General features: G+C 38.0%; 4 protein-coding genes across 6 annotated transcripts; 2 read left to right on the top strand and 2 right to left on the bottom strand.

Moving 5' to 3' along the window:
• Nucleotides 1-369: 369 nt before the first annotated feature.
• LOC114520107 lies at nucleotides 370-5,636 on the top strand. Its single transcript, XM_028540319.1, has 7 exons — nucleotides 370-645; nucleotides 763-919; nucleotides 1,011-3,391; nucleotides 3,471-3,622; nucleotides 3,861-4,265; nucleotides 4,375-4,507; nucleotides 5,514-5,636. The coding sequence occupies exons 1-6, from the start codon at nucleotides 617-619 to the stop codon at nucleotides 4,479-4,481; spliced, it is 3,231 nt and encodes a 1,076-aa protein (XP_028396120.1). The 5' UTR covers nucleotides 370-616; the 3' UTR covers nucleotides 4,482-4,507; nucleotides 5,514-5,636.
• Nucleotides 4,750-6,723, bottom strand: LOC114520108 (CAAX prenyl protease 2-like). 2 transcript variants are annotated; one of them, XM_028540320.1, is made up of 10 exons: nucleotides 6,599-6,723; nucleotides 6,242-6,341; nucleotides 6,074-6,154; nucleotides 5,928-5,988; nucleotides 5,799-5,845; nucleotides 5,616-5,724; nucleotides 5,378-5,446; nucleotides 5,231-5,293; nucleotides 5,052-5,144; nucleotides 4,750-4,975 (listed from the first exon to the last, which is right to left on the bottom strand). In XM_028540320.1, exons 1-10 carry the CDS (start codon nucleotides 6,715-6,717, stop codon nucleotides 4,878-4,880), a joined length of 840 nt encoding a protein of 279 aa, XP_028396121.1. In that variant the 5' UTR covers nucleotides 6,718-6,723; the 3' UTR covers nucleotides 4,750-4,877. The 2 variants fall into 2 exon arrangements, with proteins under 2 accessions (XP_028396121.1, XP_028396122.1); XM_028540321.1 differs by lacking the exons at nucleotides 5,616-5,724; nucleotides 5,799-5,845.
• Nucleotides 6,724-7,232: 509 nt separating this feature from the next.
• On the top strand, nucleotides 7,233-15,418 carry LOC114520233 (dihydroxyacetone phosphate acyltransferase-like). Of its 2 annotated transcripts, none has more exons than XM_028540464.1 (15): nucleotides 7,233-7,489; nucleotides 7,941-8,117; nucleotides 8,339-8,468; nucleotides 8,568-8,771; nucleotides 8,864-9,015; nucleotides 9,257-9,387; nucleotides 9,621-9,772; nucleotides 9,852-9,923; nucleotides 10,123-10,527; nucleotides 10,744-10,823; nucleotides 10,998-11,238; nucleotides 11,895-11,982; nucleotides 12,098-12,168; nucleotides 12,256-12,322; nucleotides 15,335-15,418. In XM_028540464.1, exons 1-14 carry the CDS (start codon nucleotides 7,316-7,318, stop codon nucleotides 12,309-12,311), a joined length of 2,133 nt encoding a protein of 710 aa, XP_028396265.1. In that variant the 5' UTR covers nucleotides 7,233-7,315; the 3' UTR covers nucleotides 12,312-12,322; nucleotides 15,335-15,418. The 2 variants fall into 2 exon arrangements, with proteins under 2 accessions (XP_028396265.1, XP_028396264.1); XM_028540463.1 differs by lacking the exon at nucleotides 15,335-15,418 and adding an exon at nucleotides 12,553-13,109.
• On the bottom strand, nucleotides 14,441-22,204 carry LOC114520234 (zinc finger protein 773-like). The gene is made up of 3 exons (XM_028540466.1): nucleotides 21,961-22,204; nucleotides 17,673-19,484; nucleotides 14,441-17,335 (listed from the first exon to the last, which is right to left on the bottom strand). Exons 2-3 carry the CDS (start codon nucleotides 19,456-19,458, stop codon nucleotides 17,085-17,087), a joined length of 2,037 nt encoding a protein of 678 aa, XP_028396267.1. The 5' UTR covers nucleotides 19,459-19,484; nucleotides 21,961-22,204; the 3' UTR covers nucleotides 14,441-17,084.
• Nucleotides 22,205-22,740: the final 536 nt, after the last annotated feature.

Genomic DNA, 22,740 nt, shown 5'->3' with positions numbered 1-22,740 from the left:
GAGAGTTTAGAACCGATAGAGTTACTCAGAATCTCAGAAAACGTAGATTGTGTAACATAGTATAATATGGTATACTACTTTGACTGTCCATGAAGGTAACGAGAGCCTATAAGGGGGGGAGAGCAGGGGAGGGTAGTGGATAAAGCTTACACAGCTCCAATAGTCCGTCCTTTCCTACAGACTCACCTCTATCACCCAGTCATGAAGGCTGTTTTTTTTCATCCATTTATTCTTCGTTTTTGGCTGTTTTTCCAATTTTCATTTTTGACGCATTTTGCTCGCGTGTATCCCGCGCGTGATTCGGGAAGGTGAAAATTCAGCGGCCATTTTGAATTTTGAAATTCAGGACTCAGGAGAGAAATGTACTGAAAGATAAACAAAACAAAACAATGAAATAAATAAATGATCGTTTGTTGTTTCGCTATATGAGGTATGGAAATGTTTCCAGTGATAACGCAAAAAGAATTCGAAAGAGTGAAAAAGATTCATTCTAAAGACTATTAAAACTACATCGTAGTGATCGAACTATTGAATTCATGGTTTGATGTAGTTTCCATCCATCCTAACTTACGTCGGATTCAGACCCCATTTTCATGTAAAATTTTCGTTTCAACAAATGTACAAAAGCAGTTTTCAAAGTAGCCGGTGAGTAAAACTCGTATGTAAATGTTTATGAAAGGGTGAATAATATTAAGTTGTTTCGTTTTCCAAATGTAGATGCATTTATGGAGTTAATATTGCATTTGTATCTACTATCTATAGTCTCGTTGAAAGACGCTATCAGCGATTGCTTGAAGATGAGCAGAAATGTCTTGCAAGGAACAAGAAATTGCTGGAAGATATTGATAGATTGGAAGAACAAATGGAATATTTCAGTCATGAATGCAAACATGATGAAGAAAAATTGGATCATGCCAAGGTAGATGTGTACAATTTGTACAATTTGAAAACAGGTTTTGAATTTATGTTTTGCTAAGGTCTGACTAATCAGGCTGATTAATCTTCTGCAGGATAAATTCATGCAGTATGTGAAATCAGTTTATCCAAAATGGTCAGTAGACCTGAAGAGATGGCAAGAATCAAGAAATAAAAGCAAGAATCCTATTGCTCAATCTGATCAAAACCGAACATCACCAAATCCAGTGTCTGTTCTGCACTCAACACCTCGCAAAAATCAACTTGGTTCCACTTCTCACAATCCTCATACCCTTGAAGATACTGGAACAAAATATAAAGGTTCGTTGAGGTATCCAAGGGATACAAATGGATCGTACATGGATAAAACTGATCATGATAAGGACAAAATGAGATATCCTGAGAAAAGAACCAGTTTTATGAATGGGTCCTTAAGGGACCGAACAGATCTCTCTTGGGATGAAATGGGATTCCGTAAAGGATACTCGGGGAATGATATGAGATATCCCTGGGATGGAACAATGGTGTATCCTCAACATTCACCCCATGGCATGTACTCTCACCCAGTGCACCCATATTTTGTACCAATGCCTGCCTATGGGATGCCCAGGTGGAGCACACCTGGTTACCATGATCCATGGTCCACATCTTATGCTCATGGTACAAGTTTTGAAGATTATAGTAAAGATGGCAGACAAGGTGTATCATTTGAAAGACAAAAGCATTCATATGAACGAGATGAGAGACCGCAGGAGCATGAAACTTTGCAAAGAGATGTTTTACCAAATAGTGGAAACAGAGATTCCTCCAGTCATTTTTATGCAGAAAACTTACCTGATAATGGAGGATATCCTACAGGGCAATATAGTGATAGAAAACAAGATTTATTGGGAAGTTCAATGCGAGAGGTTGACACACAACAGTTGAGTAGAGGTGAGGTGAGGTACAACAGAAGCACAAATGTTAAAGCTTCACAAGATCATAGTGAAGATGGAAGAAGTCATGACCAAGAAAAGATCAACAGACAAGCACCAAGAAAAGAGATAAAAGATGGCCTCAGCCAACATTCTGATGTAAATAATGAAAAATACATGCAAAAGAAAAACAATCCTGAGCAAGATGGAAATTTTAATGAAGAACTGACGAATCATAGAACAATGAACTCTGGGGACTTTGATAAGCAACATCAGATGAGAGGAAGAGAATATTTTGTAGAACCTGTACAAGATGCTAGGTTGATGCAACTGAGAGGTGAAGGGAGTGAGTTTGAAGGTGGAGAAGTGATAAATACAGACTCCATTAGTTTGCCAACAATACATCAATATGAAGGAGATCCTGGTGAAATATTTAGTGACATTTCAAGTAGCGAGCCTGCGAATCAAGATGATAGCAGACGGGTTGAGAGCAAGCATTCTGAAGTTGGTGGTAATTTAAACAACCAGCCACCCAGTAGTAAGGTTGAGATTGAGCAGCATTCTGACAGAGATTATGATGGACAAGTCAAGCATGGCCCTGGTCTTATTGGTGATGATCGAGGCCAAGAGAAAAATGATGAAATTAAGTCAAATGTTTCTGCAAAAAATAAGGTTCATAAGGATGGAGGTGACAAGCGGCTGCTAACATCAGAGGTGTCTGAGAGTAAAACTAGCGTAGTGGAGGATTTGATTGGAGATGATGTGAGTGATTTTGAAGTTAGCGATGATAGTGAACATTCTGAGGTTGGTTTTGAAAACAATGCACCTGTTGCTTTAGCATCAGGAAATGTGGAAGGAGAAACAACAGGTTTGGTAGGGCATAAGATTGAGGACATTTGTGATCAGAATGCAAATGAGAAGAAAGCAAAGCAAACTGGTGTGATGCCTGAAAGCATGAATGAAGGTGAATATTCCAGTTTTCCAAATGATGCCCTTGCTGGTTATGAAGAAACAGAAACAAGAATTGAAGACAAGGCTCCAGAGAAAGATGTTGCTGGGAATACAGCAATAGCAACAAATAATCTGTCAAACAAAAGTGCAAAGCAACAAAATGAAGTGGCAGGAAGTGTAGTAGCACCTTTAAGAAATGAAACAGAGAATTTGAAGGAGGATGAGGTGCCAACGGAAACTAGCGAAGACAGACTTCATGAACAAAATGTTGATGTTGATGGTTTTAGTCGTGAAAATGAGCCAACTCACCCTAGTGAAGAATTCATTGAAGAAGAGTTAGAAAAGACTCATGACGATGTTTCTATTGGTCAAAGCAAGATTGTTGAGGATGATCATGAGGATGAAGAGATTACAAATGACAGCAAGAGAGAGTCAAAAGAGTCTGGAGTAGCTGCATTGGTGAATGAAAAGGGAGAAGATAATGTTAAGAAAAGTCATAGAAAGTTCCTCAGTGGAGATGAAAAGTCTAAAAGTGGTGTTTTAGAAGAGCTCTCGCTGTCTTCAGTGGAGTCCAGTTCAGAATCTTCACCAGTGCAAAGGAACAACGCAAGGTTGATCTTTGATTCTCACCATATTGCTTTGCCTTAGCAAAAACACTGTTGATTCATTTCTTTCTCTTCTCTTTTGCAGCAAGAAGAAAGTGGTAGACAGCAACATATCATATAGTGAAGACTTTGAGGAAAAAAGTATTTCACTCACACAAAGTGCTGTGTATCAGAAAATGTTGAGTACAGTTCATGTTAGTGATGAAGGAGAAGACTTTGAGGAGGAATTTCTTGAAGGTAATGGCGACCACTGATCACCAGATGTCTCATGTTGTAATACTAGAGCTATATTGTATGGATATTGTTTAGCTTTTCTCCTGTAGTAACACTGGATCAATAAGAGAGGATCCTGGACCTCTAGGAAGAACAGTTTAGAACTGATAGAGCTATCCTAACTTAGTTTAGTTTAGGTTTCCTCCTGTAGTAACACTGGATCAATAAAAGATGATCCTTACTTGATCTCTATATTTCCCAGGTACAATGTCCGAGGCAAACACAACAGCTCAAAGTACACACAACCCAGAACAGACTTTACCAGATGCTAGGACATCCCAAGCAAAGCTTCCAGCTAAGTCATCAAGACCAACATTGAGCTTATTCAACAGTGCAGAAAGGGATGATTTTGGGAGCAGTTTTGGCAAGGAGGAAGCAGGACTCTCTGCATCATGGCAGTCAAGTGATGGAACATTATCTCCACCGCTTTCTCCTGATACACAGGGTTACGTCCCTAGTGTGGCAGTGGGGGGAAAGATGGGGAACAAGCAGAAAGAGGAGAGAGGGTCAGTTCCCCCGGTGGGTAAAACCACAGATGGAAACACAGAAAAAGAGAAGATTGAACCGAAGCCACAAGATTCTAATACCAAGGCTCGCATTCAAGCAGGTGAGTCTATTTTTAATCAGTCGTTTAAATAACTACTGTAATGTGTAAAGCCCACCATATGTGACAAGGCCCTAACTAGCAGATTTTTAACAAATATTCTCTTTCCCAGGTTTCTGGAATCAATCGGACAGCGAGTCTGAAGTGGATTTACAGGTCAGTCATGGGGGACAGAATAATGATGCCAATGATGATGATGACTTTGATTTTTACAGTTGAACTATTCAAAAGAAATAATAACAGTGGTAATGGCAAAGTTCAGTTAAATCAGTCCTTTATAAACACAAAATTGACAGATATAACTGTATAACTGTAGAACTATAATCTGATCTACCAGCTTATAACAGTAAAAACTTCGGAAAACAAGTAATTCTGTGCATGCACTTGTTTTGTCTTGGCTTGTCCAATGACATTGTATTTATTAGTTCGAATCCACCTTTTAAAAAATTTGGAACTTGCGGATGGTTTGACTTGGTCAACTTAATTTGATATGTGGTGCATGGTCAGTGTTTATTAATTTACCTATGGTTAGTAACCAATATCCAAATCATGACTAGTTTTTATCAAGAATACTTTTTAATTGACATGTCTGTGGTTCCTAAATCTTTCCTGATTTTATCTAAAATACACACTGTTGTAAAGAGTTGGTTCGGTCAATGGCTTCAGCAGAGATGTAAATAACAAAAGCCCAATAATGAACATAGCTGCAACAGCTGGAAGAAAAGAAAAAGATTAAGAGCAATTTTTATAGGACATTTTTCTGAATTTATTCACCAAGAGTGTTTATACCTTTTGGATATTTTGTGTCAGGAATTTTCTCAAATTCTGGAATTCCCATGTAGTTGCAGAAACTATGACATATGAATGGGCCAATTAAATGTCCTGGTGAATTGAAATGAAAAACAATTTTGTCATGAGAAGATTGTGCAATTTTACTGCTAACATATAAAGTAAGTTTACAACCTCACCTGTTCTGATAAATACAAAGGCAGAGTAGATTCCAAAAAGAGTTGTGTAACTGAACTGAAAGACTAAAAACGAGATAGTGTAACAAATGTAACATTCTGATAAAATTGCATGTTTGCACAATTCTAAATAACTCTTCACTGACTTACGTGTTCCTATACAGACATTTAGCACATTTTCTTTTGCTTGTAACCGTTCGATAGCATGGTGAAAATGGGCTGAAATATAGATGTTGAATCTGTATGTTAGATCTTGTTTTTCTTAAATTATCTTTTCTTTTTACAGATATAATCAAGTTAAGAAGTTGAGAATATTCTCAGACAGACTTTCTCAAGGTAGATCAAAGAAACTATATCCCAATTAAGAGGCAGCTTCTAAAATCATTACCCACTCCGAACAATAGAGGACAAATAAACACAGCGCCTGTCAGACCCATGGATGGTACAAGTAAAGGTATCATGCAAGCTCTGTAAATCATTTCTTCTGTTGCTGGTGCCTGAATGGAAAAGGTACAAACCTCAAAAGATATTCAAGAATGCATCAGGAAAGATTGAATAACTGAATGCTTACCACAACAAAATTTCTCAAGCTTATCATATCTGGGAGAGGGGTGAATCCTAGAAACAATTGAATTTCAAATGATTTAAAACCAAAGTTTGATCGGGATTGTTTTAAAGTCTTCATGTCCAATTATCTAACCTGACATAAATGGTAGTTCTTCTGCCAGAAACATCATGGTTATTGGACCAATAAAGAGCACCTAAGGAACACATTTTAATATGCTATTATTACAGTCAGTTGATATATTATTAACCACAAGAAATAATACTTCTTTCATAATCTACCATTGTCAGTAGTAAGGGAAGCACAGCAGCCTTGATTATGTTCTCATAGTGAATTCCAAGCCATTGCCAAATGGGTGCCCCCTTAAAAGAATTTATTTTGATAATGAAGCTTGATGCTGAAGGTGCAAGCAACCAGCTTTCAGACAATTCATTCTCATGCATACATACGTTAGGTGATTGTTGAGATAGCAAAAAAACAAAGATTGGTCCTATAAAACAAAAGCCGGTAGCTCGGATGCATCTCAGCTTTATGGTTTCAAAATGATCACTGCGAAAAGAAAGATCATGGCTCAGGGTATTAGAACTTATTTTTTATTCTGTATTAAAAGCTAATATGGGAAACCTGGGGAACAGGTGATTATAATCTATAATGCAGGTTTAGTGAAAGCATGTCCAAGGAAAGGATGCAGTGCAAAGCTTGAATTTCAGAGGTCAGTGTTAAGTTATATATAAACAAGTTTGCCTTTTTGATTTGTTAAAGTCACATGTGCGGAAAGGTTTTTGTACCGTATTTAACTCACATACCGATGATATGGTGATTTCTTGATATAAAATACAAGAATATAGGATATGGCTAAGAAAAAACAACTTCCTAATGCCCATGCACGACTTAACCCGTCAAAAACTACTTCATTGTCAACCATATTTGATTTGCTATATCCGGGGGGTAGCCTCTTGAAGGTTCAACAATACGATGAATGTTGACGTCTGAAAGTGAAATTACTTTGTTTTAATGGTTTTTCTAGATTCGGAATATTTCATCTCTTATGAGTTATCTTAGTTGGTTAATATATCTAATATGTTGAATGCAAGAGTTCTGGGCTTTTGTGTTTTCTCGAAAGTAAGATACCATTAGAAATCCGGGGGAGGGAAAACACAGGAGATTCGTGGTGGGTCGGGCTGAGTCGAAATCGGGCTGACGACAATATTGACAACTTACAAAGCACTAAGCAGGGCCTTTTTTTAACTATATTCAGACTTTTGTGCATGGTATATGAGGAATCTATTACCACTATGGAACATAAAAATCTGCATCTTTTTCATTAATTAAACACTTCTTTTTATTCCAAATTTGAAACTCGCAAGGACGTATTTTAGGTGTAAGTCTCCCGTTCGCAGGCTATTCGCCATTCACGTGGAATTTAAAGAGCCACGCGCTGGAAAACATTGCACAATAATTTTGCACAATAGTTAAAGGCCAAATATAGTTTCTCATGGCTACTTGAATCACTTTCATATGTAATGGATGCATTTCAAAGTGTCAAGCAGTGTGGTAGCGATATTTTATTTAGTTTGCATGACTTTGATCCACCGATATCGCCCGTGGAAGATCCCAGATCTGTGTCGGGTTTGGATGGAGGAAAGATCATTGAGTATGTTTTGGAGTCTGCCAGGATAAGAAATGCAGTTACTGAGGTATGTACAAGCGGGAATTGTGAACGCTCTGAATCATCTCTGCTTTCATTCTGCGCAGTTTACAATGCTCTCTGCAGTTTCTAATCTCAGGAGTTTATGGTAATTTTCAAGTTTCATTAGGCTGGATTTGCATATTTTCTTTAAGAGTATAAACAAATTAGTTCAACATGACTGTTCTCAATTCAAAAGAAAATATGCAAATCTTTTGCTAGCAAACCATTTCCCTGCAAGTGGAAATCCAGCCCTTGTTCAAGCCTTTCCCCACAGCATAATTATACAAATACTTCTTGATCTAAGAGCCTTGTTTTCATAAGACATAGACCCATACTTAAAAACCTAGGTTAGGCCTCAAGTAATGGGGTCATGGTTTAGGGAGGTGGGTGCAAGTGAGGTGCAGGTGGGATTACATACTTGTGAACATCCTCTGAGGTCAACCAAATGTACCATATAGATTGCATCCAAGCAAGGAAGAAGTGTTGAGGATGTTTTTGCTGAAGTTAAAGTACTATTGGCTGACATTGGACACACTTTTACATTGAAGAGCATTCGTTTCATGGCCTATTTATTGAGGAAGGTTTTTAGGAATATCTATTCTGGCATCAAAGTTAACATGGAAGGATTAAACAAGGTTTTTCTTCACAATTGTTTTGTTCAAGACTTAAGCTGATTTCAGAGTAATTATAATAAAGAGAAGAATGAGCTTATTTGTATTTAATTGATGTATCATGTAATTAGCAACTTATCCCTAGTCTGCTAAGCTGAGCCCTGTATTAATTCAGGCTAGAATAAGCTTTTTGAAACAGCATTTAAGCATTATTTCTAACCTTGGGCCATTTTATATAAATCTAGGTTAGAGAGATATCAAAAGAGTGTCCTGTGGTATTTGTGCCTTCTCATCGTAGCTACACAGATTTTCTTCTTGTTTCATTTGTTTGTTTCATTTTTCAACTGCCTCTGCCTGTCATTGCTGCAGCCCAAGGTAGATGCTAGCTTTTATAAAACTTAGGGGAACTGGAGAATTCAAAAAGTATCCAGGATACACTTGCCCTCTTATGATAAGGGAATGCTATTTTGTCAGATTTCAAAAGCATGAAATTAATTGGTGGACTTCTACGGAACTGTGGTGCATTTTACATGAAGCGAAGTTTTCGTTCTGACGAGCTGTACTGGGCTGTCTTCTCCGAATATGTGCAATGCTTGTTGTTGAATAGCGGGACAACTATGGAATTCTTTCTTGAAGGAACTAGAAGTAGATCAGGGAAGAGTTTACATCCAAAACAAGGTATGGAGAAAAACGTTCATGATTATTAAATCCGTTTGGTTGAAACGCTGTGAAGTGAGTTTTTTTCAATGAAGATGTGTATAATATTTAAGGTCTCCTGTCAATCATCACTGACGTTTACTTCACGTCACGTGTTCCTGATATTGTGTTCTGTCCAATCAGCATCAGCTACGACAGAGTTCTTGAAGAGACTTTGATGGCGCGAGAGTTGCTTGGGGTGCCAAAACCAAAAGAATCCCTTAAGGTGAACAAAGTATTGCATAAATAGCGGCTTGTCGTTCACAGATCTAGTTGTACGAAATCTTTCAACTTAAATGCCAGGTTTATATAAGAGAAAGGCAGGAGAATAGCTGTCAAAGCTATCATAATAGTGAATGCATCCCGCTTGTTTTCTTTTAGAGAGCTAGTACGTGCTACCGTCTTTTTATCATAACATTGCCCTAGTGTTTGTGATAGTTCAATGAAGTTCCTCGCCTTTTTCGCAGGGTCTGTTGAACTCACGTTCTGTTCTCTCGGATGATTACGGTTATGCCTACATGTATTTTGGGAAACCAATTTCGCTAAGAGAGTTTTCAGATGGATTAGTGAATAGATCTCAAAGATCTTGTATTCCCAGGTAGGTCTGTCTGATGATTACGTAAGTCTAAAGATTAGGCTGCTTGAAAGTAATGTATTGAAGTGCCATTTCTTTGAAATGATGCTTCATTTTCTGGGATGAAACCGGCCATCCTCAGCTTTGATTCTGTGTCCTCCCCTCACCACTTTTCACACGCTTCGGAGCGAGCCTCTGGCCGCCGTGTCCAGGGAGAATAGGCTGAACCGAAGATTGATTCATCGTCATCCTTCTAGGTCAATAAGGAACGAAGCAACTGCAGATGAAATGAATGTCGTTAGAAAACTTGCCGGGCATATTTTAGAGAAAATACAAGAAAATTTGATCGTGTTACCCAATATGATAGTCGCGTCGATTATTCTTCAATATCCGACCGGAATTGATCTGGGTAAGATAATGAATGCTGAATATCGTCTCTTACCTACGTAGAATAGTTGGGGTAAACGAAGGTTTTTGTTTTCAAACAGAGCTTCTCACAAGAAAGTATGAATCTACCCTGGAATGGTGCAAGAAATGTGATGTGCCAATCGCAAGAAATGGTAAGAATTGCAGTGATAGAATATAGGATTCATGCAGTGTTGTTGACAAACAAATGAAATCACTTCTCACATGTGGCTGAGCTGATAAAAGTATGCTGGAGTGATATATTCCGGGTTAATATGAGCCAATTTACACTGATGCATGAAGAGTTGACACAGTATTTTTTGTGTATATTCAGTTTGTTCTTTTTTCATCCAGAAAACTGTGATTTGAAAGACGATTTAGTTCAAAGTTTGCAGCTACTGAAAAGTTCTGTATTTGTTACCGATGATGATAAAGTTTGCTTGCTGGAAACTGAAAACTATCCTGAGGGGTTTAAGAATAAAGTTAGTGCATTACTGGATGCAAGAAACAGCCTTGAAATCACAAGAGACACAGAACATTTGAATGAAGAGACGATGAACTCAGAGGCAACTAGCCTTGGTGGACCGTCGTTGTTGACTGATTTGAAAGCATTAAACGGGGAAGAAAAGAATTATCTTGTTCATTTGACTTGTGTTCATCTGCAACTTGCTCATCAACGGAATCAACTGCTTCACTGGTTTTATATCCCAGCCATGGCGGCCCTTGTTGCTCGAACTTGTGCAAGCAATATTTCCGAAGGTATGTACCTTGTTATTGGTGGTGCTGTGGGGGATATTGGTGGTGCTGTGGGGGATATTGATGTTTAAGTGTTGATTGTAGCTGTAACATGTGAACAACCAACGTTCATTCAAGCTATCACGATTGGTTGAAATGAAGGAAATTATTTTTATCCTGGAGTTCACACTATAATGCAAAGAAATAATGTTCTACCAATTGCTTTTTTATTCTAATTAGATTATCTTTACAAAAGAGCAAAGTCGATTGGTGATCTGGTCTGTATGGAGATAGCGAAGGACTCGTTTCCTTCTCAACAAGTAAGATACTTTGTGTAACGTTATTTCAAGTTGATGCAGGCGCGATGAAGAAGATCGTAAAAAAACAAGCTGATTATTCCACACTGATAAATATATCCACTGATTATAACGGATTACACACAGATACAGCTAGCTCATTCATCAACGGTATTTATGTTTTGTTTTTACTTCCAGGAATTCGTATCTGGTCTAGAAAAGTTTAGAGAATTGGGCATGTTTGATCGTCGTGGTGAATTTTATGTTGTAAATCAGACAGAGTCCTTTCATTTCATTTCTCGTTTATGGAAACCTATTATCACCTCATACTGGCTCATTTCTTGCCATATTCTTAATTTTTGCGAACACGGGAAGGAGTATCAGGCGAACACGTTAATACACAATTGCCAAGAATTCGCTTTGGAACTTTTCTTGAAAGGTAATGATGGTGCAGTGCGGTATTGTACCTATTTATAGATCATAGAAGTGTTTACGACACGGCAAGTGAATTGGAATGCACTGGTCAACCCATATGGATGACCTTATTTGTACATAAGTTTGAAAACCATTATTGATCCAATATTACTACAGAAGGAAATCTAAACTGAACTTAACTGGTTTTCGTTTATACTGGATAGCTCTATTAGTTCCAAACTGTTCATCTCTTATTGATCCAGTGTTACTACAGGAGGAAACCTAAACTAAACTAACTTTATTTATACTGGATAGTTCTATCAGTTCTAAACTGTTCTTCCTTGAGGTCCAGTAAGGATCATCTCTTATTGATCCAGTGTTACTACAGGAGGAAACCTAAACTAAACTAACTTTATTTATACTGGATAGCTCTATCAGTTCTAAACTGTTCTTCCTAGAGGTCCAGTAAGGTTAATCTCTTATTGATCCAGTGTTACTACAGGAGGAAACCTAAACTATAAACTAACTTTATTTATACTGGATAGCGCTATCAGTTCTAAACTGTTCTTCCTAGAGGTCCAGTAAGGATCATCTCTTATTGATCCATGCAGTGTTACTACAGGAGTAGTCTCTTTAAGTAACGATCATTGTAATATTGTCAACTTTCCTTCGTTATTTTAGGGACGGTTCAGGATCTGGAGATACAAAGTCTTGAATTATGTAGAAATGGAATAAAATCACTGCGAAAACTAGAAATAATCAAACAAATGTAAGAAAAGAATCTCGTAGTTCATCTATTCGGGTGACAAAGAGCGCGTCTTTTATTTGATGAGAAACATGGAATTTGGAAAGTGAACTTTAACTCATTACTTTCGCTCTTTTAGAAAGCGAGATTCAAACGACATGATCGCAATATCCAATAAATCATCTCTATACAACACAACAGTCACGTTAGGTAAATGGAAAATTATAAATTATTTCCAAGAACAGCAACAACAAAAATAATAAATGTATAATATAACCTCTCTCCTTGCTTGTTTAGAAGACATTCTACATCTTAAATTCACGCGGCAACCTTCCACACGGAGTAAACTTTAACGGACTCATAGGTAAGAAATATATTTATTATTAACAGATATTACGACAAGTAATACGAATGGAATGACAGCTTTTTTTGCCCAACAAATTCCGCTAAAAGTGAAACCGCGATCCGTTAGTGGAAAATAGAATTAAGTCACTTACAAAAACGCTAACATGTCATTTGCAAAATGATATGTTTTTAAATTTATTCGTCATGGATATACTGTAGTAGAACGTCACAAAATACCACTCGTTTCAGGTATGCGTTTTCTGCAATACAGCTTCAAAAACAGTATTGAGTCAGTTTCCATTTTTGGACGAGATTTGAAACGATCTTTGTTCCTTTAATGATATTGTCATGCTGACCTGCTTTCCTGTGAAGTCAATTGCATGATTCTAATATAGAATTTGAAACAATTATTGAATTCCGAAATTGATAAACCGCAATAACTCGTATCTAATTGGTAGATAGACTATACAGCAATACAATAATATTTTTATGACTGTAGTAAATGTCTGGCGTAGCGTCAAAGATCGTAGTAGAAATAATACAACAACCGTAACACCTGTTACATGAATATTAACATGTGTATATATCTCATGAATAACATTTTATTCAATGACAGATCGAATAAATTACAGGACGCTTAAAATAACACATTATTTACATTCAAAAAATATGAAAATAAAATGTTGCCTGGTATAATTTCATTCGTTTCTGCCGCTATTCCGTAAATTAATCTGAGGTATCCGGTGTTTCCGAAATACTTCATGTCTAAATTGCTTTCTAATTATTATCCACGAATGTAATTTGTTTTGTTGTCACTTCAAATATAATATTCTCCTGTTAATTTGTGCGTTCGAAATCCATATCATTCGCTAGCATTTCGTGTGTTCGCCGATCTTATCATCTGAGCTTCTTCGTGCCTTCCAATCTTCAAAACTTTGTGTCCTCGTTGTCGCTGTTTATAGAAGCAAGCATCGTGTCGGAAGCGTAGAAATCATCATCTCCGCCTTGTACAATGTTCTGTATCTTCGTCCGCAGTCCGATTAATTGTTTTGCAAGTGATCTATCCTGACATCGCATTTCGCGCAGTTCCTCCTTCAACCAAATCAAGGCTGCTTCCAAATATTGACACCTTTCCTTATCGCTGGCGCCCTCTCCACAAATAACTGGCGGTTTGTTCTTTACGCGCGTGTTTTCCACATAAGCGTGAAGTTGGTTCTGAAATTCCATATCGAAGTCTTTCAGAAAAGAGACTCTTTTCGTCGCTATTTCCGTCGTCAATTCCATCGTTAAATGTCAACACGTATTAAACGGTATTAGGTCTTCTCCTGTTACCCCAATTATGCCCATATACGCAAGCGTATATTACCAATTTGCAGGCAAAGAATTTTTAGCAATATTCAAATTATTTTCCATAATTGTTTTAACTGTTGGCAAGCGTCAACAAAATTGGCCCTTTTAACCGTCGGCGGTCTGTCACGAGAGCTTTCTTCTGTCCTTCGGAATGATTCGTATCGTGTCGTCGTTCTGGTGGCCAATCGTTTACATATACGCTATGCCGAATGCTTTCCGATGTTGTTGAAGCTTGAAGAATCGTTGTATTATAGTAGGAAGACTCCTGCTTCGACAATTTGATAAAAATGTTCCAACTCGCTAAGTTCCTGTCACTACTGATGGCTTTTATTCATATGTAAATTGATATCAGAAATACGCGTGAATACATTTAACACAGCATGAACGTTTTTGATATTGGATAGCTTTATCAAGCTTCCCAGGATGTCTAGTCAGAGTCATCTCTTATTAACTAAACTAGCTTTATTTATGAGCTGTGCATATTATTTCAAAACTGTTCTAGAGGCCAATAAGAATCGTCTCTTATTGATTCAGTGATACTACCGCAGGAAATCTAAACCAAACTAACTTTATAGCATTGATTAGTACCAGGTCAAAACTGCTCTTTTTTAGAAGTTCAGTAAAGGTAATTTCTTATTGTTCCAGTTTTACTACAGGAATAGAAAGTCTGAACTAAACTAAAACGTAATATGCACTTGAAGTTAGATACAAAACTTTTCGGTATTCTTGTTTCGTTTATCTTCAATTGAAGTGTATAAAAAGAAAGGAACACGCAGCTACATTTAATATTTTAAACACATTTATTTTTCGTGAGCATTTGGATTCAAATCCACCCGAGGATAAATATGTTGCTTATTTTCCACAAGTGGAAACCGCGTTATTCTTCTTACATGTATAATACTAACAATGACTGAAGTTTCAATATCAAAAGATATAGAGTAAGTTCCACAGTCTCCAGTCTAACTAATATTGCAATTCAGTTCAATATGTCTACATAGCATGCATACATCAGCATAGCTGAAAAAAATAAAAACTCAAAGCGTGCGGCCTGTCCACATCACCAACCGCCTCGTACGCTTGTAAAGACACGACACTAAATGGTCGTTTCTATCATGCACGTATTTACCAATGTGGTAACTAAAAATTCAACTACAATAAATCTTACTACAAACTTAAGTCTACAACTCAGAACTATATAACTTCGTGTACATCCAACGACTGTGTATAGCTACAACTCAAGTCATTTCCATGCAACAATTTTAGTATCAGAATGCACATACTATGTCGAAACGCTTGAACACATTTACACACTCAGTGTTTTAAAAGAGCAAGTCATGCAATACATGATCATGAAGTCAGTGTTGAGTACAAGTTCAACACTAAATGTTCTGCGATGTTTTTCTTTGTGTAATGCAAACATTCAGTTTCTCAAGCAATACGAGTTCTTAATTAAAGACACTTCTTATATACATACACCCGCCATGACACTCTCAAATTAATGCAATCGCTTGGTAATACTTGATTAAGGCATGGTTACACTAAATTATGCTATAAATTACTCAACTAAGGCGCATTATTTTAAATTCTAACATAACCGGGGTTTATTCAGTTCAGTTTATGATGTATTTCCAATGAGCTCCATGTTTGTGGTGTAAACAAATCACTTTTTTTCATCTTCTAGATTGCCATGAATTTTGGCCGATTACTTCGATGAAAAACGCCAAAGTTCATATCTGAATATTGTGATTTATTGCACACCACTTACATCATTGGATTAATATCTTGAAAAGACTTGAAGTGATTTTCTTGACTCAGTAATCAGTATTTTTTTAAGTGAATGACATGCCTTTAAGGGCTTTGCTAAAGGAATTTTCCTGAGGAATGCCATATCAGTATGACAATATCCGGCATTGTATAATTTTCTGACAAAAATGAAATGTTTTAGCTAGTAAATCGTCTAACTTGAAAATGTCCTGTAAGAAAACTTATAGTCAGATGCTGGCTGACGATAGCTCTGATCTTTTACTGGTACGCTCGTTCATAGAAAACCTTGGGAACGAGCGAGGCGTATACCTGAATAAACCCCGTTTGAATGATCATTTTGCTAAAACTAATCTAATTTTACGTGTCTATTGCGTTTATAAAGAGATAAACGATAAAAATACTATATAATAGTTGGTATTATTTCAATGCCTTGATTTGGTTTAATGACTCAATATTTCTTAAAACATGATTACAATATAAATCTTACTTTCTGATGAAATTAAAATAATTATACAATACAACATCGGCGCGATGTTAAGGTCAATCAAAAGTCTCAATCCTTTCGGCGGAACCGAACTTCACTCTGTGTCCTCGATTGACCAAGATGCATCTTGATTCAAGATGGCGTCGAAAATAGTGCAAAAGGTCCATTTGGACCCGAACCCAAAATTGAGTTGCGCATGCTCATGCTTAACATGACTATCTCAAAACGTTAGTTAAATCACAAATCATAATTCTTTAAAACACGAAGATTATTACTTAGTAATAATAAGAGGTACTTAGAGAGAGGGGTGGTTAATATTAGGTGTTATTCAAGAGGTACTCGTGTTTGTCTGAGGGGAAGGGGGGGGGAGCTTAAGATTTAGGACAGCAACGTAAAGATGACAGCAAAAATATAATCTTTCAAATAAACGATGGGAAATTATGGTAGATTTTTAATCGTTAATTTAGTAGAACAATCAAAATGTTGAGGACAGAGTCGTGAGAATTTGCGATTTGAAGGATGTTTAAAACTTGCAAGCTTATAGCTGATCGTTTGGTCTCATAAATCTTAAGATCTCTATGTATACTATGTATTGTATACACGAATTAAATGCAATGCTACTAGCTGTAGTAGATAAGCTTATATCATGCTCTCTATCTTCCACGATTTCCCATTATTTATTTGTCGATTGTGTGTACTATTTTACTAGAACTAAACTACGATATAAATGGTTTTTGTGGAGCTCAAAAACCGCGCCATACTATAGTACTATTATATAAATATAATATTTCAATATGAACTGAAGACTATTGACAATCAGTCAATTAGTAAAGATTAGTTTAACAGTTAATCTCGGATGATAACTATCACAATTAAATGGAAAGATTGTAATATCAAAAAACACTTTGCTGTAAACTGGATCTCGGTGGATTTCAGCGCCTTGTGTGTAGATCAAAATGGTCAATTTCTAATAGATTGATAATCTAGTGATCTATGGTCTTTCCAAGAGAATTTATACAATGATCTTAGGCTTTCTAGTCTTATGGATAAGTCTTAGGTTTTCTTTTTCCATGTTCTTTTTCTATGAATTTGACCATCATATGCGTACGACACAACACTAAAATCCACCTTCAAAACACAGCTACTTTTAAGAACAGTGCACAAACACTTACTGTAATAATTGTTACTTTTCACCTTCCAATTTGGAGTGTAAATTCTTCTCGTGTCTTCTCAAATGACTGGGATTGTTGAAAGTCTTGCTGCATTCGCTGCACTTGTAAGGTCGTTCTCCAGTGTGGATCAAAATATGCCGCTGTAGATTCCCGGAAATCGAGAATGCTTTCGGACAATATTGACATTTGTATGGTTGTTCCCCAGTGTGGACACGATTGTGCTTGCGAAGTGAACTGTACTCGGCAAACGACTTGTCACAAGCTGCAGGAAACGATTAATTGTGCATGATAAAACGATGAAAGCTAAACGAGAGCTCAGTCTACGAATATTACAGCATTTGCTGTACTCCTGTTTACATGAGCCCGGTTACCCGAGATTCACAAAGCATGAGTTGATTTTGAGGTATTGAAATGAGCAGATAACATGATCCTGGCAGTCGTATAATCACCACAACAATAGCATGTGCTTATTTGATGTCATAAAGACTTATTTTAATACCTCAAAGTCCTCTCACGCTTCGTTGAATCTCGGGTAACCGGGTTCATGTAAACAGCCCCTAAATCAACCAGACCGTCTCGGACAACTATCACACACTTACCTGGACATTTATAAGGACGCTCCCCTGTGTGGATTCTGATATGTTTTTGGAGGGAGCCCGGATCTCGGAAAGCCTTGAGACAATGTGAGCACTTATGAGGTCGCTTGCTCATATGAGACGTGATGACGTGTTCCTCCAAATTGTCGCGATCAGGGAAGGGTTTGAAGCAGAAACTACATTGAAAGTTGTTCCGATGATCTGCGTGGAATTCGATGTGCTTCTGTAAGCCGTTGGTGCTTCGAAAGACCTGGGTACAAACGTCACACTTGAACGTAAAGTTGCTACTGGTGTGGCTAGCGGTGTGCGCGATGAGGTCACTGGTAGACTCGAAGGTAACGATACACTGTTGACAAGTGAAGACAACTTTGTTTGGTTTGAAATGGATCGAGCTTTCAGTGACGGTGTGGCTATTCGACTCCAACGCCCCGCCACTTGTTACAGCTTTGCTGTCTTGGGTACCCGCCTCTAGTTTCCCCCCACTCTCCAGGGGGGAAGTGTTTCCACTAGGTTCCTTTGTTTTTGCAGTTACGAGTACGGAACTCTTTGCTATTCCGTTGGCACCCCATTCATTTGCCACGATTTTCTTTACCATAACCCCTCTCCCCAAAGGCGAACTGTTTCCTTGCCAATCAGTCCCTGGCATTCCCCCACTCCACAGTTTTGGTATTCCTAACTCTTTTGCCGTCTCTGTTGAAGCCACGTTCCCCAAGGGTGATTTTGTCACTTGTTCTTTGGGTTTTGGTTCTTCCACTCCCCCGGTTCCCACACCTGACCAGGCTACTTCTCTGAACTCCTGTACTCCCATGTTCTGTGCATTCAACTGATCCAAATCATTCCCAATTTCCTGCAATAATCCATTCCGAAGAGGAGAACTGTTCACTTGTTTGATTGGCTCTGATGTTCCCCCATCCGGCGGGTTGGACCCATTCCCTTTTCTCTTCACTCTGGTATCGATAAGTGTTCCATCGCTCATCGTTTCTTTGCTTGGTTCCAGTATCCTCTCGCATTGATTGTTAACTTCCTTCCATGCCTCTGTCGCTGCTCTCGCCCCGGGACTCTCGCTGTGATTTATCGTATTAGTCTCCAGTCTTCCTATGTTAGAAACAACGGTCTGCTGCACTCTGGGAGGTCTCTCACTGACACTAACACTAACAACAGGAAAAGGAATATCACTTATCAGGATACGCGCCACATCCATCTCCATATTTTCGTATTCCTCGATGATCTGGTCATCCTTGGCTAGCCCGTCCTTCGGTTTCTTTTCGGTTATCCCGGATCCGGAGGGCCACGAGGATGATCGTTTTCTCGAGGGAATTGTATGCGGAAATCTTCGCTTCGAAATTCTCTGAATTGGAATAACTTCCGAGGCATTTGAAGACGCTGGAACTCTTGTCACTTGCCGGTCCTGTACTTCTGCAATTTTAGTTGTAGTCTTTGTGACAGACGCACCAAGTCCTTGTGCATTCGAAGAGACAAGCCTTTGATGAGGATTACGTCGGTTTGGTAGAATAGAACTGGTCGTGTGCCGTGGCTTGGACGATGCGAGTGCTACGCCGAAAGGACTGAAGACTGGTAACACTGGAATCTGGGGTGAATAAACCTCATTCTGAAATGGCCAGGAATTGTCCGGTTTTCCCAAAGTAAGTTGCTTCAGGCTTGTTATGGGTAGTAAGTTCTGAATGGGTAGGTGGTAACCAGATGGGAACACGGCGGGGTAACGACCCGCATCTTTCCATTCGTTGCTTTGAAAAACTCGCGATTGGTTGAGGATTATTGCCGTGTTCATATTTTGGAAAACGTTAGCGTGTCTTCCTGTCAAGAAATAGCAAGACGAAGTTCAGCTAACGAAAAGTAAATCATGTTATTTTCATAGTTGATAGCTGCATAATATATTGTCTTTCTCACAGACCATAAAAGGTCGTAAAAATTATCGATATTTTTCACTTGGATCACTGGAGTAATAGTCAATAACAGTACGAGACTTCGAGATATAATCGAGGACTAGGAGAGGTTGTTTGCTGCTGATGTAGGGAGGCTGTTTCACGACTTCACCGATGCAAATAAAATGTATGTAAATTACCATCGGCTAAGATACTGAAGTGTTAGTTAATGAAGTACAACAGTGGTTTAATAGTGTGTGTGTCAGCGTGTTCTTGACATGAGTCTAATACCTTGATAAAAGTATGCAGTTTTAAGATCTTATCCATGAGTAGTGCTCTTCGCTTCTAGGCCTGTGAACAACGAATGTTTTACAATATGCTGGTAAAACTGATTTGAGCAAAAAGGTACGAACCTTTTCTAAACCACTAATAAGGTGTGGAAATTGCATGTCTGACTAAAGAGACGGTACTCACATGATCTTTGCAGACCTTGTAGAGTTGAGAGGAATTGTTTACAGGGCGATTGATGTCACCCTATTCTCATGTGTTTCACTATATAGTCTTACAATAGCCCTTTGGGGCAAAAATAAAGAGGCAAAATTAGCTCAAACACCAAAGATGGTTTCTGGTCTTCACGTGTAATTAAACAAACGATCATTAAAACATGCTTCCTCAACTATTGTGGTAAATTGGACTAATTGATGGCATACCTCGTATACTTCGAGCTCTTTCATTACTAGAACGTCACAAAAAACACGACTGTTCTCAAGTTAGGCGTTTCACGTTTAAAAGAATAAGCAACGATAAGCAAGGCGTGCTTGTTCTGCTCTGGCATGAGTAATAAATGGTTAACTTTATCTCTTCACGTCTGGACATTAACATGTCGTTCACAGGAAACTGAGTTATGCCAAAGACTAATAGGTCAAAAATAATGCAAAGCAGAGCAAATTTGGCCGAAGAAACGTTCGCAAAAACACGGTTGTTTTGACTATAGAGAAAACATTACACCCTAATACATTTTTGGTAAATTAAGTGGGATTTACAGTTTTAATACTTTATAACTCAATGGCGTCTGGCAAGAATTATCCTCCGGACAAACAAGATAATTAAACCAATTTTCCCATCGGCGGGGTGGCTTTCAGTACCCAAATTATCGAAGTGAAAATAAGTCCCTAACTTATCTCTAAAACAAACTTCGGCAAATATGCAAAACATTCAGCTATTTACACACGAAAATAGCTCGGGCAAGCTGGGAAAAGGTGAACGCTGATAATAGACTGATAAAAAACGCTTGTATTTTGTTTTCGAAGTGAAAATAACGGCCGTTGTTTCAGACTTCACAGCAACATTTTATTAACTCAAATTACGAATAATTGTGAAATGTAATGAGAGCGAAACAGCGTAGAGACTTAAAATATTCACTTTCAATTCGTTTTTAGCCGTGAGTTCTGAATCCTAAATTTAATATTCCATAAAAAACTATTTAAGATGGCGTATGCTGTATGCATATCGTTGAATATTAAGGCTATTGTTGTAAAAAATGTTTTTATTGGTCGAGGCTCGTCTAGACGCCTGAAAATCAATTAAAACTTGGCGTGGCGTACTAAAAGTAAAACTACTTTTTAAATTTTTACATCGTGTTATTTCATTTCGCTCGTATCTAAAGCAATAGTGCTCGTGATGTATGTAACAATATTACCCTGCCAATTTGCCGAAATGTTACAATTTTTGCACGGATATACACGATATTCCTTACTCAATTATTAACGGGTAATGTATTTACTATAAAGCCCAATATATGAAGCATATTGCCAACGTTACTACGTTGGCTAATGAAAAATTCACGTTGCATGCATAATTTGTGTGTACTTCTATTTAATATTAACTACATCGTAAAATCGAAAGTTCCACCCAAAAATTCTAACATATTTGCAACAGTTAAACTATGCCACAAATACACATTCCTCGGAGCGATTAGAAAGGGCAAATGTGTGCTGCCGCTTCGCGCCACAAAGTTCCCACGCTGTAGCATACGTGTAAAGTACAAAAGAACTATGTTGTTACGACTTAAACGAAGCGTTAAATTTCTTTCGAAACTATAACAAAGTATGAAACCATATTCGAAAATATTTAGAACTCAGTTACATTGGCTTCTAGAAAGTAATTTGATACTTTCAAGGAATTCCTTAGAAAAGCCCGAGTTATCCCTAACATTCATGGTGTAAGGCAGCGTATTTACACAAGTAATTCCCCATATAGGAGTTGTTATATTTGTACAATAAACTATATTGCCTTTCTGTTCAATTTCCTACGACACGACGTCTAGACTGGACGAAAACTAAGAGCATAAACGGTGTATACACTTATATAGATGTTGTAAAAGAAAACACTATTACGCTATGACTTACCGTTTCTCGAAGACGCGAGGGAATCACCTTTCTGTGGATGCCTTTAATACTATGCTCCGTTCTCGATGCTTGGCAACTTCAACATTTTTTTTGCCATTGTAAAAGGTCGATCAAGCCCCGAAATTTTGAAAACCAAGAAACGTGATCTTAGTCGAACGAAATCTAACGTGTTCTCAGGAAAGCGCGTTCATCGTAGATACGTTATGTGTACACTATGCGTTGTCAGCACGGCTCGCCGGGCAGGCTCGGGAGTTCACTTTACAACTCCTACGCTCCTAAGCATCATGGGAAGCGCTTTATGAATGGCCTCGACCACAATGCATATCGGTGTGATCCTGACTGACATCGATTTACGCGCGAAATATTTTATTAATAACGGGTTGACAGGCTGACAGATCTGCTATCATGTGGGACACAATCGAATTGATCGATCACTCCAGTCGGGGTCAACTTGCATTCAGCAATCCCAGTGAGTTTAATGTATCGGCTTGATGCTTAGAAACAGGTATAAAAAAATCGAATCTCGAGTCGACTGTTCCGTCATGTTCAACACAAACAGATATAAAAAAATCGAATCTCGAGTCGATTGTTCCGTCATGTTCAGCACAAACGTCTTCAAAAAATGCACTCATACACTCACTGAGTGTGACAATGTGTGGAATTGTGTTACACTATGCAATGAGATAGTCCTTTTCAATCAATCGGAAGATTGAAAATCAAGCTCTTTCCCGTGAGAAAATACCGCAAAGGAGTCGCTATGAAGTGTGAGTTAGCTTTTAG

Source organism: Dendronephthya gigantea, unplaced genomic scaffold (genome assembly GCF_004324835.1).
Source record: "Dendronephthya gigantea isolate DGI-Jeju-01 unplaced genomic scaffold, DenGig_1.0 000015F, whole genome shotgun sequence".
In the NCBI taxonomy this organism is placed as follows: Eukaryota; Metazoa; Cnidaria; class Anthozoa; order Malacalcyonacea; family Nephtheidae; genus Dendronephthya; species Dendronephthya gigantea.
This window is presented reverse-complemented; position numbering and strand designations above follow the sequence as displayed.